This window comes from Eschrichtius robustus, chromosome 11, assembly GCF_028021215.1.
Source record: "Eschrichtius robustus isolate mEscRob2 chromosome 11, mEscRob2.pri, whole genome shotgun sequence".
In the NCBI taxonomy this organism is placed as follows: Eukaryota; Metazoa; Chordata; class Mammalia; order Artiodactyla; family Eschrichtiidae; genus Eschrichtius; species Eschrichtius robustus.
This window is the reverse complement of record NC_090834.1, coordinates 97,509,441-97,528,007: the sequence shown is the minus strand read 5'-3', so window position 1 is coordinate 97,528,007 and position 18,567 is coordinate 97,509,441. Positions and strand designations below refer to the sequence as shown.

Sequence of the window (18,567 nt, the reverse complement as noted above, 5' to 3'; positions counted from 1 at the left end):
GAAAGAGACTCTGGTTCAAGAAGCTACAGAGCTTCTCAGAGAACAGCGCCTGGCCAGGCATGGCATTCATCTGCCTTCCGGGGAAGAACCTGCTCAGCCTTTGGCATTTTATTGTGATCATGGGGATCATCAATCTTACAGCATGGAATGGAAACAAGATCAAAAGCAAGAAGGCTCGGTAAATTTTCCCCACAGGGAGCTAAGGGAAACTCTAACTCTCTCGCCCTACTTTCATCCATTTAAATCCATTCTCTTTCTCTCCGGTTTTCACTGTCTTGGTTTGGAACTGGCATGCTGCTCCTAAGTCAAGGGGTCAGGAAGACACGTGCTTTTATGATGCAAAAAGGGGCAGTCGTTCTGTCTGCTTTGGGAACCCTGGTGACATCAGAGACTAAGCTTTTCATCTCGGGAACATGTGTAGAAGAAAACACTGAGTCAGAAGAAAGCCTTAGTCATAGGGCTACTGAGCTCTAAAGTGAACAGGACTGTTAGGTGACTGAGTCTATTCCCTGTAGGACTGCTCCCGCTCCTATCTGGCGAGGGTTTAAATGACTCAAGTCATTCTCCAGGGGGAACTAATCTATGCAGAACAGCTGCCACTAGCAGGGCATCTGCTGCTCTTCAGCCGAAATTTCTCATGACATCACTCAATTCTTCCTCCCTTTGAGGGGACAGTTTTCTCTTGTATTTCAAGTAGTCCAGGTGGCTGCTTGGAGATGCACTGGAGAATACCACCTCTGCTCTTTATTCAGAGGCCTGTAACCTGTCTGAGCATTTCCTGGGAAGATGGACAGGCAAGGAGACTCAGTTAAATAAAGTGCTCCCAGAATATGCAGCTTTGCATTACAATAGCACACAAGCCAAGATGTTCAGGAGTCAAGGCAGACTTCAACAAAGCTCTGTTTGGGTTTTAGCAGCTGTCTGCCTACGGAAGGCTCCAGAGTCACTGACTCATATTTATATCTCCACTTTGCTAAAGGCACAAGGAACAAACATGTGTGGATTTACCCCGGAGGCAAAGTCCATTCATATTTCTTCAAATGAAGCGGGAGAGGGCAGAAAAAAAACTGCTTATGGACAAAATCATCTGTGAACACAGCCACAGCAGTTTTTAATTTGCCTAAAGAAAATATGTGATTTCAAAACATGATTAGGGATTACTGTTCCCACAGTAAACATATTACAAACATGAACTGCAGGCTGTCATTTAATAGGACTCCAAGCTGGGAAGCAAATCCCATCCTCATCTTCCAAACAGCCACGCCATGAGAGCAGCTGGACCAGTCTCTGGAAGTTTCTTCATGGTGGAAGGTTTGCTCAGTCTCAGCACAGCTTCCCTCTGCAAGACCTCACATCACCAGTGCGCCCCTCAAGGGTCAGGATAAACTGTCCGAAAGGTCAAGTTTATTCTTGGTTCTCTAGAGTGGTACTCCTTGGGCACTCGATGCTAAATGGAAATATGAATAACTCTGACATACACACACTTACACTTTTATTCCAAAGCAATTTAAAACTTATTTATGAGGACATAGACATGTTTCAATTTTATCTCCCTTCAATGAGCAGCAATAGCTCTTTTAAGTCTTGTGGAGAAAGGTCTTCTTCTCTGAAACAAATCTCCACCACCACCCTCACTGTGATATGTCAGCACCCTCACAGGGAGACAGTTTCATTTTTTCTAAGTGTTGCTCTTCCTCTCAGCCTCCTGCCATTTTTCCAAAGCTCAAAAGAGAACACATAAATGGCTGAGATCACAGACAGGCATGAGATTCCCCTCTCATGCTAAGTGTTCTTAATTTGCACACCTTAAGAATGGCCTGGCCTAAGCTATGGAGCTGTGCAGCCCCATATGCTAGCCACTGGCTGCCTGAAGCTCTAAATTAATTAAAAATTCAGTTCTTCAGCACACTAGCCATATCTCAAGAGATCAACAGTCATGTGTATAGTGGCTACCACATTGGGCTACACAGATACAGAGTATTTCCATCATCACAAGAAGTTCTAGTGGACACCGCTGCTGTAGAGGGCCATTTTGACTGTCAGTAGAATCAAAACCCCTTGGAAAAGATGTCAGTTTATTGCCTCTTGCTCATTATAAAAGCCACTTGCTTTTCACCACGTCTGATATAGAAATTAATAACCGTAAGCCAGTCAGGAAACTGCCTCTACATGACAGCAAATCCACGTTACTTGCATGTTCTCACCTGCCAGTCTGCTTGGGTGGCTCCTTCCATGAGTAACAAGGTCCCGTGATCCAAGGGTATCTTCACTCTGTCCACATATGTGTAGTCTCCATGCTCTTCCTAGAAAACAGCATTCATTGCACTGAATTTTTTTGCTTGTGTGATCAAGATGCTTCAACAGAACATGACGCTGGTCATCAAAGAAATGCCAGCCTCCACTCAGCCAGACCGCAGGGCTTCATTTACTGGTTCTGTCACTTGGCGGCTGACTGGCCTTAGGCAGGTTACTTCACCTCTCTGTTCCTGAATTTACTCACTTGTAAAATGAGGATGACGAGAGTACCTGCCACACAGGGCTGCTGTGAGCCTCAACTTACATATGTGTGAATTACTTGGAGACTGGTACGTATTAGGTACAGCATAACAGCTATTAGTATTAGTATTACCAGCATCCAAAGTGCAGAAAAGCACATTCTGGCCTATGAAGGAATTCAAAGTCATTTATACAATAATTCTTTACATCTGCCTTATTCTGTGCCATGTGTTTTGACACAGTGTTAGGAGAATAGGCTTTCAAACAAGACATGGTGTGATGAGTTTTGACCCCCTTTTCATAATTTATGCTAATTCACTAATTGGTACCTATGTTAAAACTAGTCACAACTCTTCCTATAGCTAGTTTGGTATTTTGGAGATATATTCTTGTTTCTTTCCACAACAGTCAACAACAAGATTTTTCTCAAAGAAGGGAGCTCTTCTGTGACCAGAATAGTGCTGCTAAACTGAGACTGGCTGTGTAAGCCTTTGAGAATGGATCGTAACTCCTGAGCACCTAGGATACAAATGCCCGTATTTACACTGCCCCTTTCTTCCAGAACTCAAAGTCAATTCACGTCCAACACGTAATGAAGCCTCCCAGCACGGGCTGCAATATGGCCAACAGGTGGTGTCACTCCTCCTCCACCGCTGACAAAGGGGCACATTAAACAACTTCCTTGCTCACAGCAACAGAGAGCACGTCAAGAATTGAGACCGGGACAGACCCAAGTTTCCTGACTTCTTCACCTCCATTCTGGGCAGATTCGTCCATTCATCTGCTTCACTTCCAATGCAAGAGATTACATTTGGGTTACTACAGGATTAATTTCACTGCAATGCTGTGTTTATGTTTATTATTGTAGGGGTGCTTCTGAGAATGTAACTGTTTACAATGATTTTCCCCAGGAAAATCAAAATCAAAACAAAATGAACTTTCATAAACAGTCTAGGTTCCAGTCCCCAGCCCTTGGCAGTGACTTTGTCAAGCACTGTCGTAACTTTATAAGCAGAAGATATAAGCAATGTTTGAAATAACTTTTGGTCTCAGTGATTGATTTTGTGTCTGCCACCTTTTGTCTTCCAGTAATAAGTAAGCACCAAAACATTTACCTCTGACCCCTCAGCCAGCCAGTGGGAAGGTGACCCTGTCCTCAGGTAGCCCAGCTCCATCTCAGAAAAGCAAAAGGTTGCTCTCTGAAAAAAAGTATTCCAGACAGAGGAGACGTATGTTCTACTGAAGAAAAGATATCAGAAGGGATGCATCGTTCATGAGATCAGAGGGTCCAAGGCTCCTTGATTTAGGCTGTGAAGTCAGTTACCAGATCAAGGTTCAACACAGCTAGAAACAGAACTGTTGCTGCCCTCTATATAATCCAGAAGTACAACGGGGCCTTAATCTATAAACCAAGCACAGACACTAAGACAGGAGAGTGCAGTGGACAGGAAAGACACTTAACACAACAGGAAGAGAATCCTGAGAAGAAGATCTCTTAGAACATTAAAACATTATTGGGATAACATTGTACCTCAACTACACTTCAATTTAAAAAAAGAAAAAAAATACACTAAGGAGGAAAAGCATGTTCTAGGAAGAAGGAATTGTACGTGCAACAGCCCAGAGGCCAAGAAACCAAGCCCCATCCCGTGTACACAGGTCTGTGAGCCCAGGGAACAGGTGTAAGGAGTAATTTGGAGACGTTAGAAAAGTTAAGAGCCAGCATTTTCTAATCCAGTGTTGCTCTGCCAGAGCCACTGTAATAAAATGCAAATTTGATCTCAGAATTCCTCTCCCTTGCTTAAAATACTTTAATGACATCCCAAAGGCTTCAGGATGAAGTTCAAATCCATGAGCTTGGCACCCAAGGCTCTTGATGACCCGCCTGCTCCTTCTCTTTAGTTTCAGCTCCTACATCTCTCTCACAGGCACCCTGTGCTCCAAATAAATGGAACTACTTACGGTTTTCCAAACGTGAAGAAAGAAACAAACACCACTATTGGGGAGGAGGGAGTGCTAAGGCCAGTGGAAGAGAAGAGGGGAGCACTGTAATTCTACCTGGAAACATGCAGCAGGAATAGACCCAGCAAGTGAAAGAGAATTCCAAATGCAAGAGAGAAATATCAGCATGGACGGAAAGTGACGTTCAGCAGAGCCACATTGCCCTCACTGTTCCTAAGATCTGAGGTTTTCAAATGAGAGAAAGCCTCAGGTTGGTTTGAAACACATTACATCCAGTATAACCATTAGTTGTTCCAAAGAGCAAAAGGGGGTGAGCCTTCACTTGGCAGGGAGCTACTCTCATCAGTCCCTGAAGGGGACAGTGATACCAGGACACTCACAGCGAGAGGTGATGTCATTACTTTGCTGCTTGTTATTTGTTCCTTCCAACACCCTTGGCTTAGGAAGTGCATTCCTAATTCACAGAAGGAGACAGAAAGGAGGGCAGGGAATTCTACCGAGGCAACACAGAGCTCACGAATGCTTCCTTCCCCTGAGACCAGAGCAGCAACAGACCAAAGAGCCACGCTTTAACTTAACCAAGATACACAGAGACTTTTTCCACTGAGGAAGCAGATAAAAGGCCAGAGGAGCTCACGTGGCTAAGCCTAAGGGCTCAGTTGATAAATGGATAAGCGACAGTGGAAGCACAGTTCAGACTGTTTAGAGGAATGCACTCACAGCCATTAAGCATGGTTAAGTTACCCAAACACGGCTCTGTAACCCTTCTGATTTACTCAGGTCTTTCTTCAAAACAAAACAAAACACACCCATTAAAAAGCCATGGCTTAGGATAAAATTTTCCATTCCCGATCCCAGTCAAAAGAAACTTTTAGGGTCACAGTCAGTCTACAGGGTGGGTTTTGCTGTTGATAGTGTTGGTTTCCCACACACTTGAAACCTCACAAGTAGATGGAAAAAGCAAAAAAAAAATTTTTTTTATATTAATGTTAATCAACATTCTCACTCCCTCCCCAACCATAGCCAATTCATTTGAATGCTTAATTATAATTTCCAGTGAATGCTGGGGTTTTCCAAAGTTCCACAACTCTCACCAAGATCTCAGCCTATTCAGTTTCCTTTAGAAAAATGTTCTTTAGGGACTTCCCTGGTGGTCCAGTGGTTAAGACTCCACACTCCCAGCGCAGGGGGGCCAGGGTTCAATCCCTGGTCAGGGAACTAGATGCGACATGCCGCAACTAGGAGCCCGCATGTCGCAAATAAAAATCCCGCGTGCCACAACTAAGACCCGGCACAGCCAAATAAATAAATATTTTTTAAAAAATGCTATTTAGGAAAAAAAAAAGCCTGGGTGTATATTGTTATATCACTACAAACCACCCAACAGATAAGAAATCTAAACATTTTTCTTTTCATTGGAAAGGAAACTTCACACTGTATGAGATCTATGTAGATTTTTCATGTAATTGCGCCTTTCTTGTCCTAAAAAAGGTGTCTTAGAAATTATAGGGTTGGCCAAAAAGTTCCTTTGGTTTTTAAGTAAAAATAAAAGACACTTCATTTTCACCAAGAACTTTATTGAACAATGTATTCACCCTTTTGTTCCACTACCTTCTGCCATTTTCCAGGCAACTTCATAATTCCATCTTCCCAAAACTTTTAATCTTTTTGAGCAAAGAACTGTTCCAGGTGCCTTTTACAGTCTTCCAGGGAATTGAAATTTTTTCCATTAAGAGAATTTTGTAAAGACTGATATAAATGGAAACCTGAAGGTGCAATATCTGGTGAATACAACAGATGAATCAGAACTTCCCAGCCAAGCTGTAACAGTTTTTGCCTGGTCTTCAAAGAAACATGCCATCTTGTGGTATCCTGATGGGAGATTATGCGTTTTCTGTTGATTAATTCCGGATGCTTTTCGTCAAGTGCTGCTTTCAAGTGGTCTAACTGGGAGCAGTACCTGTTGGAATGATCGTTTGGTTTTCCGGAAGGAGCTAACAATAGAGGACTCCCTTCCGATCCCACCATATACACAACATGACCTCCTTTGGATGAAGACTGGCCTTTGGTGTGGTTGGTGGTGGTTTATTTCACTCGCCCCACGATCTCTTCCATTCCACATTATTGTACAGTATCCACTTTTCATCGCCCGTCACAATTTGTTTTAAAAACGGAACATTTTCGTTAAGTTTCAGTAGAGAATCGCATGCGGAAATATGGTCAGGAAGGTTTTTTCACTTATGTGGAACCCAAACATCGAAGCGATTCACATAACCAAGCTGGTGCAAATGATTTTCAACGCTTGATTTGGATATTTTGAGTATGTCGGCCATCTCCCACATGGTATAACGTTGATTGTTCTCAATTAACGTCTCGATTTGATCGCTATCGACTTCAACTGGTCTACCCGACCGTGGAGCATCGTCCAGCGAGAAATCTCCAGCACGAAACTTCGCAAACCACTTTTGACACGTTCGATCAGTCACAGCACTTTCTCCGTACACTGCACAAATCCTTTTTTGCATTTCAGTTGAGCTTTTACCTTTCTTGAAATAATAAAGCATAATATGCCGAAAATGTTGCTTTTTTTCTTCCATCTTCAATATTGAAATGGCTACACAAAAACTCACCAGTTTTGATACGGTGTTTTTTTAAATGCACACTGACATGACAGCTGTCACAATACAATCTAACAAAATTGTTTCGAATGAAGTTAAAGACAACTAGGTGCTACTAGAGCCATCTTATGGAAAAAAACGAACGAACCTTTTGGCCAAGCCGATACAAACATCAGTGCTTGAAAATCATCATTGGCATAGTTTTTTTTTCCTACTATAAAAGTAACATAAAGTTCACTAGAGTAACTGACACACTTGTAATTACCTGTTCAATGTCTGCTTTCTTGATCTCTGATAACAAACTCCATGAGGGGAGGGCTATGCTGTCTTTCCCTTTTGAAATACGCTCAATGCCTAGCACACACATCAATAAATATGTCCTGAATGACTGAGGAAAAGCACCAAGAAAATATAGAAATCACCTTTAATCCCGTCATCCAGAATTCATACAACACATACACAGGGAATATTCTACACATACAATCATGCACTCATTTTTAACATTGTATTGTGAGCATTTTCTACATCTTAGATGTAATGTATTTTTATAATATGGCTGTATAATATTCCTTTGTATGAACACATCCTTCCTCCTTAAAACTCACAAATTATTTTTTGACCACCTACATATGTTAGGCACTATGCTAGTGCTAAGGATATAGCAGTTAGGTACACATGGTTGGAAACAGAGATTTTAATATACCAGTAATACTTTAAAAAAAAAAGAAAAGAAAGGAAAGAAAAACCTACTGCAAGTAGATCTTGGGCTAAACATCTCTGAGTATACTTCTAGGATATATTCTTTAAAGTGGAATAACTGGATCTAAGGGTATGAACTTGAAGGCACTTTGATTTATACACCAAACTGCTTTAAGAAGGTTGTGGCAATTTATAATTCCAGCAAGAAAATGTGACAGCACCTGCCTTCTGAGCGCATCACCAGTATGGAACATTATCAATTGGCAAAAAAAAATTAGGGAAAAATGGCAATTCATTCTTCAAACATAGAGTTCTTTAATTACTAACCAAGTTCCCCGTTTTTTCACATGGCTATTTGCTGTTTGCATTTCTTCTACTGTAAACTCTGTTCGTGTCTTTTGTCCATCGTTCTATGGGGTGTTAATGTTTTTCTTATTGATCTGTAACCATGTATAGTAAGATATTTTCCCTTTGTTCTACTTTCTATAAATATTTTTTTCATTTGCTATTTGCCTTTTAACTGCATTTATGATATTTAACACAGAATAGCTCAAAAAGTTTTGCAGTCAACTCTACTGATCTTTCTTTGGCTCTCCTTCATGGTTTTCCCCCCATCTTCAGGAAACTTAAATATACAACTGCATTTCCTTTCAGTTAAAAAAAAAGTCTATATTTTTTAGATTTAACTCTTTAATCCACCTAGAGTTGGCTCCCCACTTCCCTGCCCCAAGTGTCTTTTCATAACAATTTCCAGGTACTTAAACCAAGGCATCCTGCTAGACTTTCTGGACATGATCAACCATGGTGTACGCTGCTAAAGTACCAGGCATGTTAGGGACAATTTGTACCCAGTAGTGCTAATTCTCACCACAACCTGTAAGGGACGTGATATTCTCCTTTGTATTATAAGCAAAGGAAGCTGGAGGGAAAGTACGTTTCTAAGGCAAAGGGCTGGCTAGAGGCAGGTAGGCAAGTATTTGAACTTAGATCTCTGCCTAGCTCTAAAGCCTGTATTTTTTCCACCTTGCTGTCTCTCCAAAGTTCTCTCTCTTTCTTCTGAAATCCTGTAATTATTTCCTATCTGAATTATATGGCACCCTGACTATACTGTAAGGGTCACAAACATCAGCAAGTAGCATAAACAAGGGGCGCGGGCCAGGTGCAACACAGTGGGGCGTGGGGACCATGGAGAACTAGAGAGCACAGGGCCTGCGTGCAGGTGGGAGCCACTCTGCAGCTCCCTCACTGTTCCCCTGGAGTTGCCCCATCTTCTGGGTTTTACAGGGAAACTGATAACGGGATTTTTACATGAAATCTCCTGAGTTATAAATTTTGGCAACTAACTCAGTTTCTTTAAAAACCCTGGGAAGTATATAAACAAAACAAGTCTGAGGACCAGTTTCCGCTTAAGAGCTGCCCAACTGAGCCGCTGGTGGACCCCTCACATGACTCTTTCTTTTATGCCCATGTCTTGTCATCCTATGTAAGCTCCCAAGCAAGGCCACATGTTATCTGCCAGCCTTCTTTGATGCCCCTTTGCCATTCCACATGGTAGTGCCTGAAACAAAGCTCAGGACAGATATGCTGCTTCAAGTATCATATTCTTAATCTCAGTGATCCCAACGCAATCAGAAAAGGCCATGGACGCAAAATATGCTTCCAAATTAATGGTCTTAGTCAACAGTGAGACATCTGGTTTTCCAAGTCATCTCTGATCTCCTAGGTGAGCTACTTACTAGAAATTTTTCCACCTTTTTACTAAGAAGATGCTTATAAAAACAAAACACAAATGAGCAGAAAGGTCAAACAAAACAAAGTAGAAGCCGCTACCTGTTTCTCATTTCCCAAACTCACAGGAAGCACCCGACATGCACTATTATTAGTTTCTTCATTGGAGGCATCAGGAAAGGCTTCGAGGCTACAGTGGGCCTTTGAAGCCTGGAGAGGACTTAAGTTAATGAGAAGGTGGAGAGCATGCCTAAGGAGCAAAGACATAGTTCAGCAGAATAGTGCAATCGCACAGGAAACAGTGAGACACCAAAGTTGGTGGGGCATAGATTATGTAAAGATTTGACAGTCTGGCTGAGGAGTTTACATTTACGATTTGTGCCAGTAGGAGCAAATAAAGACTTTTGAGTTGGAAAACAAAGTGATGAAAGCAGTGAGCTCAATCTTGGCTTTCTGCTCCTCTTTCTCTATTCTTTTGCCCTGAATTGATAATGGTGCAATTCCATAGCTTTACATACTATCTAGATTATTAGTTTCAATTCAGTTCAACAAATAGTTGTCTGTGCAATGTGGAGCAAGTGATGGAACACGGTGCCTCAGCCACCTCACCTGTACCATGGGGATAACAGCACTATCAATTTGACAAGATTACTGGAGGCTGCATGTAAAGCACTTAGAACAAAGCCAGGCACAGAGTCAGTACTATACACTTGTTATTGATCACCATCCCTTTACTGTTGTTATTGTTGTTGTTATCCTGACAATTCCCAAATGATACCTCTAGCACAGACCTGTCATGTGAAGCCCAGACTTCATAGCCAATGTCCTACTTTACATTTGGAAGTCTCAAGTATCTCGAACATACCATGTAGAAGAAGGAACTCTTAATTCCCTCTACAGACCCTCCCTAAATAAGAGCAAAATAAAATGCAAAACCCCCTGCTCCTTCTCCCTCTGAGTAAACAGCACCTCCATCCACCAACTGCTCAAGCCAGAAACCTGGTTCACCCTCCAAAACATACCTCAAATTCATTCACTTTGTTCTTCCCCACTGCCACCATCTGAGTCCAAATCAGCAGTCTCCCACTAAAAATACTGAAACAACCTTTTATTTAGTCTCCTACTCTTGCCTCTGCCTGAATTATTCTTCACACAGCAGCCAGAGAGCTCTTTTAAAAATACAAACCAGAGCATGTCACAACCTCATTTATTCCCATTGCATTTAGAGTAAAATCTAAATTCAGAGCTCTAACCACAAGTTGTAATTATGTCTCTCCATTCATTTGATTATCTTCTAGCTCTTGTGACATCCATGAGGGCAGGGTCCATGTCTGCCACATTTACTGCTATATCCGCAAAGTTGAGCATAGCACCTGACACATAGTAGGTGCTCAATTAATATTTGTGAGCAGGAGTGGCGGGGGAGAGAGAGAAAAAAAAATGAGCTGTTCCTGAAAATATCTGGCATCTGGATATCAGACAGAACTAGGGAGGAAAGATTAGAATTAAAGATATCAGGGTGGAAAAAGGTCATTTTAGTATTTTAGACGTGTGGTAAAGAGCCTGGAATGAAGCTGCTGTTAGAAGGATAAGTTTTTCAGACATTTCAAGAAAGAACTAAGAAGATTTGGGAATGGAAACAATTAAAATGAGAGAATGGAAAGAACTGAAAATAACTTACAATGTAAACCTGACCAAGAGAATAGTGACATCATGAACATAAACGGCCTTATGGGTGGGTGAAACTGGGGAGTTTTCTGAGAGAACAACAATAAATCTAATTTTACAATTTCAGGTTAGACGTCACATGCTGTTATAAGTGGGAATGTCTCGTGAACATGTACAAAGTGATGACTAGAACCTGAGATAAAAGTCAAAGCTGGAAATAAGATCCAGAAGTTGCTCCACCAAAGAAGAAATGGTTGAAGTCATAAGAACAAATGAAATCCCATTTATTTACTTATTCAACAAAATACCGCCCCCCCCGACACACATACACACACACACACACACACACACAGTGCTAATGCTGGGACGTAATGATAAACAAGACAGAAGTGGACCTTGCCTATACAGCATTTACAATCTACTGCTAGCTCATAATTTCCTAAAAGGTAATGTAGACAAAGATAACAGAATCGAAGACAACCTTGAATATCCATATTTAAGGGGTGTAAAGGGAAAAAAACCTCAAAGGAGGCAGAGAAGTAGCAATGAGAAAAGTGTGAGAATAGCTAAGATAATATAATATTTCAGAAGCCAATAAGAGAAAGAAAAGGCAGCTAACAGATGGCTAAGTTTCAGGCAGAGAGGTGCTGGACACTGGTGACCAGCGTTACAAAGAAGAGGAGAATGATGACTGAGAAAAGGCCAGAGTACTCGCTCTTTAGGACAGTGGTATAGTATATTAGCAGTGTGGTGGGATGGAGCTAGAGAGCAGGTGTTCCAAAAGTAAGTTAAGTTGTAGGCAAGGGAAACTGCAGATAGAGACAACTTATCCCAGAATCTGTGCTTCAAAATCAAGAAAAAACCAAGATGTTAGAGTGCCTGCAGAATCAAGCAAAGGGTTTTCTCAAGATGGTAACAGATAGAATAGGAATTTCCCTAGCTCTCCAGTCCAAGAATCAGATACATGGTAGAGCTGCTTGACAAGTATGGTCAAGGCTTTTTTGCAAACTGAAATGATATTTGAAAACTAAATGCCAGCATGTGCTACAGCTACTTAGCCTGCTGGAGCCAAGTGTCCCTTTAATTGCCCTACCTCCCAACCTATGGCCACGCCAAAATGTTCCCCTCTCCTCTTTTTTAATCATTTCTTTCCAGCTTGTTTTCCCAATCAAATTGTGGTGTTGCTTTGCCCTTGAGAACCTGGCTGGCTTCTAGACGGCTTCATCGATCATCAAAGCTTGCAGCTATATTTGGACAGAAAAGTTGTTCCTACAGCGCTGATGTAAGAACACAGCTGGATTTTTTGTTCATAGTGGTAATGTATCTTTTAAATCTGACATAAATAAAACATATTAGTTATGGAAATTATGGAGACAGAATAAAGCTAGGACCCCACAAAGTCATCTCTACAGTTAGTCTGCTGACTCAAACCACGCTTGCAAAGATGGCATCCTCAACATCAATCTGAAAAACATTACTTTAGAAAAAGAAGCAGCTGTTTCTGAAATAAGATCTGCTAAAGGAAGAGGCTAGCTGGAAAAACATAGATTTGAAATGACCGAGGTTATCTGTTCAAAACAGTTTTGAGCTCGCTTGTCACACACAAATCTTTGGGTTTTTATCAAACTCTTTTCCTGACTTTTGACATGGATTTGGCATGGAAGGTTCTAGCGAGGTGAGGGAGAATACTAAGCATGAGGGACTGGCACGTGCAATCAATCATCCTATGCCGGGCGAACCCAGTGAATGTAAAAGGCAAATGCAGTTTACAGTGAAACACCTGCCGACAGCGTTTGTTGTTCAGATTTGTTGTTGATATAGTATCGGCGGTGGGGTGGGGGTCAGAAGTTACTGAATTTAAGCAAAAACAAGCTTGGCTTTACACTGACTGTTACAGTCATTCTAGCCACACTGAATGTGCCTTAATGTAATGAAGATGCCATTCTTGGTGACATAATGTTTCCAAGAAATGCAACTTAAAGGAACTGCTATTTTGAAAGAGCTTCCACTCAACACTGTAGCACCAGAAATAAACACTCTCCTTCCTCGAAGAGCATACAGAACAAATTCCATGAAGCCTAACATCCAGCTGACCCCAGTCAGCAGCAAAAGTGCAGGGTTCTCCAGTCATCCATTAAATCAGAACATTCATTCCCAAACCATTCCGGGACATAACCTGATCAGACATAATCTCCCACACCCACCCCTGCGCCCTTCCACTGTGTCCGCTGGAATTCTCATTCAGTGATGAGCAAACACCCCCCTAGATCCTCAGCCTCATGTGCTCTGAAGGTTCCCTCTACTTCCTTGTCCTAATCAAGAACTAGGTCCCTCCAGAAGATTCCAAATTCCCTGAAACTCTCTCTCCTGTGGAAGCTGATCACGTCTCTCATATCTATAGAGCCAGGGGATACTCCTTATTAACACTTTCAGACCATTATTCCCATGCTGCTCTTAAAAATACCTGCTCCTCTGAGCTCCTGTCATTAAAGCTGTCCACCTCCCTTCTTCTCTGCCTTGGTCCCAGGAAGTATAACAACCTCCTAATTGGTCTCCTGGCTTCCCCTCTTGCTCCTATCTAGCCCGAGCTCCACGCAGCAGCAACTGACCTTGTAAAATTTCAATCGGAACATGTCACTCTTGTGCTTAACACATTTCAATGGCTTCTTGATGTACTTAAAATAAAATCCCCTCCTTCCTGAGGCGCATGAGTCTCCGCATGCTCTGGCGCTGGCCCACTCCTCCCATCTCATCACTTGCTACTCTCCTCGTTTGCTCACTCTGCTCCACTGTGGGGCCTTCTCCTCCTTCCTCAAACTCACTAAGCTCTTTTCTGCCTCAGCTAAGCAGTCACCCACCATGAAAATGTGGCTTATGAAAGACGGAAAAATTACCAGAAGGCTTAGGAACAGTTTTTTAGAGTATGACAAAGTGGAGGGAAAAAAACTCTACCATTGGGACAACGTTTAAAAAACAGTCTGCAAGCAGATCCCATACCTAATTGGGGCACACAGAAACTTGACGAATCACTTTGGAAAAGGTTGTTCTCCCAAGACTAAAAGTACTATCGGTGGCAATACGAAACTGGGAGGCTCTCTGCAAAAATTAGTTATTCCCAGTGGCAGTCAGGACATGGATTCTAGCCTGAGACAAGGCCCCAAGGAAGCAAATGATGATTCCAACTCCCAAAAGATCTCGTGTTGGTAGAGAATTCAGGTCCTACCAGGACTATTTATCTTTATCTGCTTAAACATGCACAAATTAATTTCCCACTCACTCACTCACGCTCTCCAAACCACTGCATGACCCTACAGCTAGGAGCTCAAAAACTCAGTCACCATTCCTGACCCACAGGCCACTTTACCCTCTCAGAGTCTCCTTTGTACTCCCTCAGTGAATGCCATTCACAGTCCAAGGCAAACTTGGAGGTTGGCTGTTCATTTTCTTTTTCAATTTCCACATCTGAAAGTCACCGTAGCAACCACCATTTATAACAGCTTAAAAATTCACTGATTACTGCAACAACTTTCATGGTGCCTTTCACGGGAAAACTTCTCTATTACTCCCATAAAGTAGCTCCCAATTATCATCCCCATTTACAAAAAAGGAGTAAGTATAAATGAGGCGGATAAGTGCTTTTTACAAACGTCAGTAACAGAAATAGGAAACAAAACCTGATTTTCTAAACTTCATTAGGGAATGTATTAAAAAGATGATGGTTATCAACAATTTCTTTCAGGTAGGTCTTGTAATTTCTCAGAACAGATGCTGTAATCAGAAGATGGACTAATGAGAAGTATGGATGCCCGGAAGAGCCTCAGCGGGGGTTCTGGCTGAGGTGGCAGTTCAGTCACCACTCCATGAAATACTACACAGTCCAGTTCATCCAATTTTCAAATGTAAGCTAGTCAGTTTATATTATTTTGGATTCCAATATCCTCACTTCTTCCACAGTCCTGGAAAAATATTGGTATTTATGATCAAACTGACCTTTTCATACTCCACTCTTCCCAGTAGTGTGTAAAAAACCAATTAGCAAGGGAGGTACTAGGAACCCAAACACACTGGGAACTCTCAGAACCTCTACCATTACAAGTGGTTTTACAACCATCTCTTTTGGTGATATGAACAGAGTTCACATCCTTCAGAAGGTGCTAGAGAGAGGAATGGTTAGAGAAATGTCCAACTGGCCTCAACTCAATCACCTCAAGATGGACAGAAGCCCCTCACGTTTTCAGGATTCAGCTGATGAAGGACAGAGCTTACGCACGGGTAATTTTCTACAAAACAAGGCTTTTGGTATCCAAACCTTCAGTGCATCACAAACTTCCTATTATCTAATACCCACACCCCCCAACTCAGCCATCACTGTTTCTATGGTAACCGACAGAGAAATAGCAGCCTGCCAAATGGCTTTTGTAGTTCCTTTTCCAGCTTGTTTTTCAGTACAGAATTAAAACTATACTGGGAAAAGAACCAGACTAATCTTTACAACAGGGACATGATGCAGTTTGAAAAGTACAACTGGGTTTGGGACACGAGCGTAGAAAAGCTTTAATGAGCCCAGCTTGGGAGAATAAAAAAAGGTTCTTGGGGCTTCCCTGGTGGCGCAGTGGTTAAGAATCCACCTGCCAATGCAGGGGACATGGGTTCGAGCCCTGGTCCAGGAAGATCCCACATGCCACGGAGCAACTAAGCCCGTGCACCACAAGTACTGAGCCTGCGCTCTAGAGCCCGGAAGCCACAACTACTGAAGCCCGCGCTCCGCAACAAAAGAAGCTACCACAATGAGAAGCCCGCGCACCACAACGAAGAGTAGTCCCCGCTCGCTGCAACTAGAGAAAGCCCTTGCGCAGCAACGAAGACCCAATGCAGCCCAAAAATAACTGATTCACTTTGTTATAAAGCAGAAACTAACACACCATTGTAAAGCAGTTATACTCCAATAAAGATGTTAAAAAAAAAAAAAAAGGTTCTTGGTTTCTAAAAAATGTCTACTGAGGTATATTTGGAAAGCTTTACTTTCGTCTTAAGACAGTGTATCCTGACATTGGCCTGAAGATGGATATGATGCTATTCATTCACGTTTAACTGAATTAACAAAAGAAGGGATGGGGTGAATGGAAGAGCAAGTCTACTGTGCCCCCAAGTACCTTATTATCATTAAAGGAAGTGGTAACTGACTCTAAAATCAACATGAATGAGCAGGAGTTGACAAACCTGGACTAGAGGACAGGGGAACGAGGATCGGCATCTTGGAGGCGTGAATGTTTAATCCCAGGGGTGACGCATGCATGAAGCTGCCTGAGCCAACTGCATGAATCAGAGGGGCACTGATGCTTAGGAAACAAAGGTCTCCTTACGATCTCAGCACAGCGAGAAATTGTTAGGAGTGCAATGTGTGGAACTGGGGCAGCTTTCAGAAGATCAGCAGCTACAGAGAACTACTACTTAAGGTGCCAGACTGCAAAACAAACAGCTGCTGCAGGGGTGGAGGAGTTTGAATGTTAAAAAAAAAAAAAAGGCTAATTCTCTTTGAAAGTGGCCCCAAACAGATGCTTTTCTGTCTCAAAACTGCATACTTGAATGAAGTACAGGCAATCTCACAATTCCTCTATGTCAGCTTTAGGTGAGAAACTTTGACTCAAGTCAAGCAGGTATTACCTTCTTCTCCTCTGATAGTTTAAAACTAACTGAAGTTTGAAAGAGATGCCCTCCCACAACCTCTAGCACACTCCAAATGTCTTGATGACAGACATAAAAATTACAGTCTATAGTGGCATAGCGAGACAGGTTCCTAGGAGCTACAGAAAGTCAAGACTCCTACAAATTCCACACAGAAGACTAATTTATACTTTCTATTTTATGCTTTTACTTTGAGTTGTACAATATGAATCATAAGCCATGTTCTCAAAGCTATCACCACAGTTGAGAAAGAAAAGTAGACTGATTTGCAATAAACTTTTCCTTTCAATCCTTCAGAAAAGGGATCATTATCCTGTGATAAAGATGATGTACTCTAAGATACATTTCCAAGGATGTCAACTCAAAGAAAGGCTTCTGCACTTCAAGTTTAGCTAGATTTGTGGAGCCCAAGATTTTTAAAATCTGTTAAAGAAACTTGAAGAAATCCTTCCAAAAGTTTAAACCTGGGTTTTGATTATCCAAGAACGGACTTTATGGGTTCTGGAGGAAAAAAGTAATTTTTAAACTGTATTCACTAATGCATGATTATAATTTCCCCATCTTAAACAAAAGCCAGATTTGAAGGAATACACAACTGCATCAATTTCAATCATAGTTAAGACTATGCTGGAAGCTAAAACTTATTAGAGTCAGTAACCTGACATACTGACACATTTATATTTCTTCCCAAATCTGTTTCCTCAGCCAACTTTGTTTCAGACAAATTTTCTGACTTATCAGATCTGTAGTTTCATCAAATCAGCTACCATAGTTATAGTGCAGACTCCCCTGCTACTAGTGGACAGTTAAAGGGACTTAACCACATTTTCAGTGTTTCATGGCCTGTGCTTTCACTCATGTTCACCAAAATAGACTCTAAGAAGCCTTGAGAAGACAATGTTTCAGTAAGTATGGTCAGTGTCCCTCTTACACAGAGATTTTGTTCCAAATGGTTGCCCTCAGAAACAATGCTAAGTGGTAGTTACATTTTCCATCCACGCACGAACCTGTAACATAACTGAAATAGCTCTTGATCAACATGAATACGTTTTTATATGGGAAAATGAAGACCTTCAGCTGCCTAGAGGGGAAAAGGAATAGCGGTATTCTGGGCACCGGAACATTGTTAACGCTTAATAGTTGGAAACTGCTGGTACAGCAAAATTAATTACCCAGAAAGCATGCTTTGGGAATTTTTAAGCTTAAAATCTATAAACAGGCCAAAAATGTTTTTAAAAAGGGATGATGGTGGTGGTGGTGGTGAATGTACGTGTACAGAGAAGCAGTAACTGAATACTTAAATACTTGGCAACAAAGAAAATAAGAGCAAAGACTCGGAGACTCGGATTACACCAAAGATTATACTGGACACACTACAGCTTGTTTTCCAATCAGAAAGCTGGACGGATAACTCTGGGAGGGAGGCAGAGCACTAGCACGGGCCAGATCAGGAGCTCCAGGAGGGGAAAGATGACTTCACCTTACTTATCCATTGCTATAGCCCCAGCTCCCAGGACCATTCCTGGCAAAACGTTTGTGTTCTATATGCCTGGCTTGAGAAGAGGGTCTGAAGTTTAAAATGAGACATGTGGTGTTTCTCCACTATTCATACAACAGGAGACTTATTAAGGGCGGGATGAATTCTTCACATGTGTGAACTTGGGATTTAACTGAGTGGAAGCCTACATATGAAAGCGTAACCATACCTTGC

At 41.8% G+C, this 18,567-nt stretch overlaps 1 protein-coding gene across 1 annotated transcript in view; it reads right to left on the bottom strand.

The window, feature by feature from the left end:
* Window positions 1-904: 904 nt before the first annotated feature.
* ALKBH3 (alkB homolog 3, alpha-ketoglutarate dependent dioxygenase) overlaps window positions 905-18,567 on the bottom strand; it is a 35,929-nt gene continuing 18,266 nt past the window's right edge. Inside the window, exons 9-10 of the mRNA XM_068554893.1 lie at window positions 2,205-2,303; window positions 905-1,447 (exon numbers count right to left, since the gene is read on the bottom strand). Of these exons, the coding sequence (XP_068410994.1) occupies window positions 1,370-1,447; window positions 2,205-2,303 (177 nt within the window). The 3' untranslated portion in view covers window positions 905-1,369. The remainder of the gene's footprint in view (window positions 1,448-2,204; window positions 2,304-18,567) is intronic.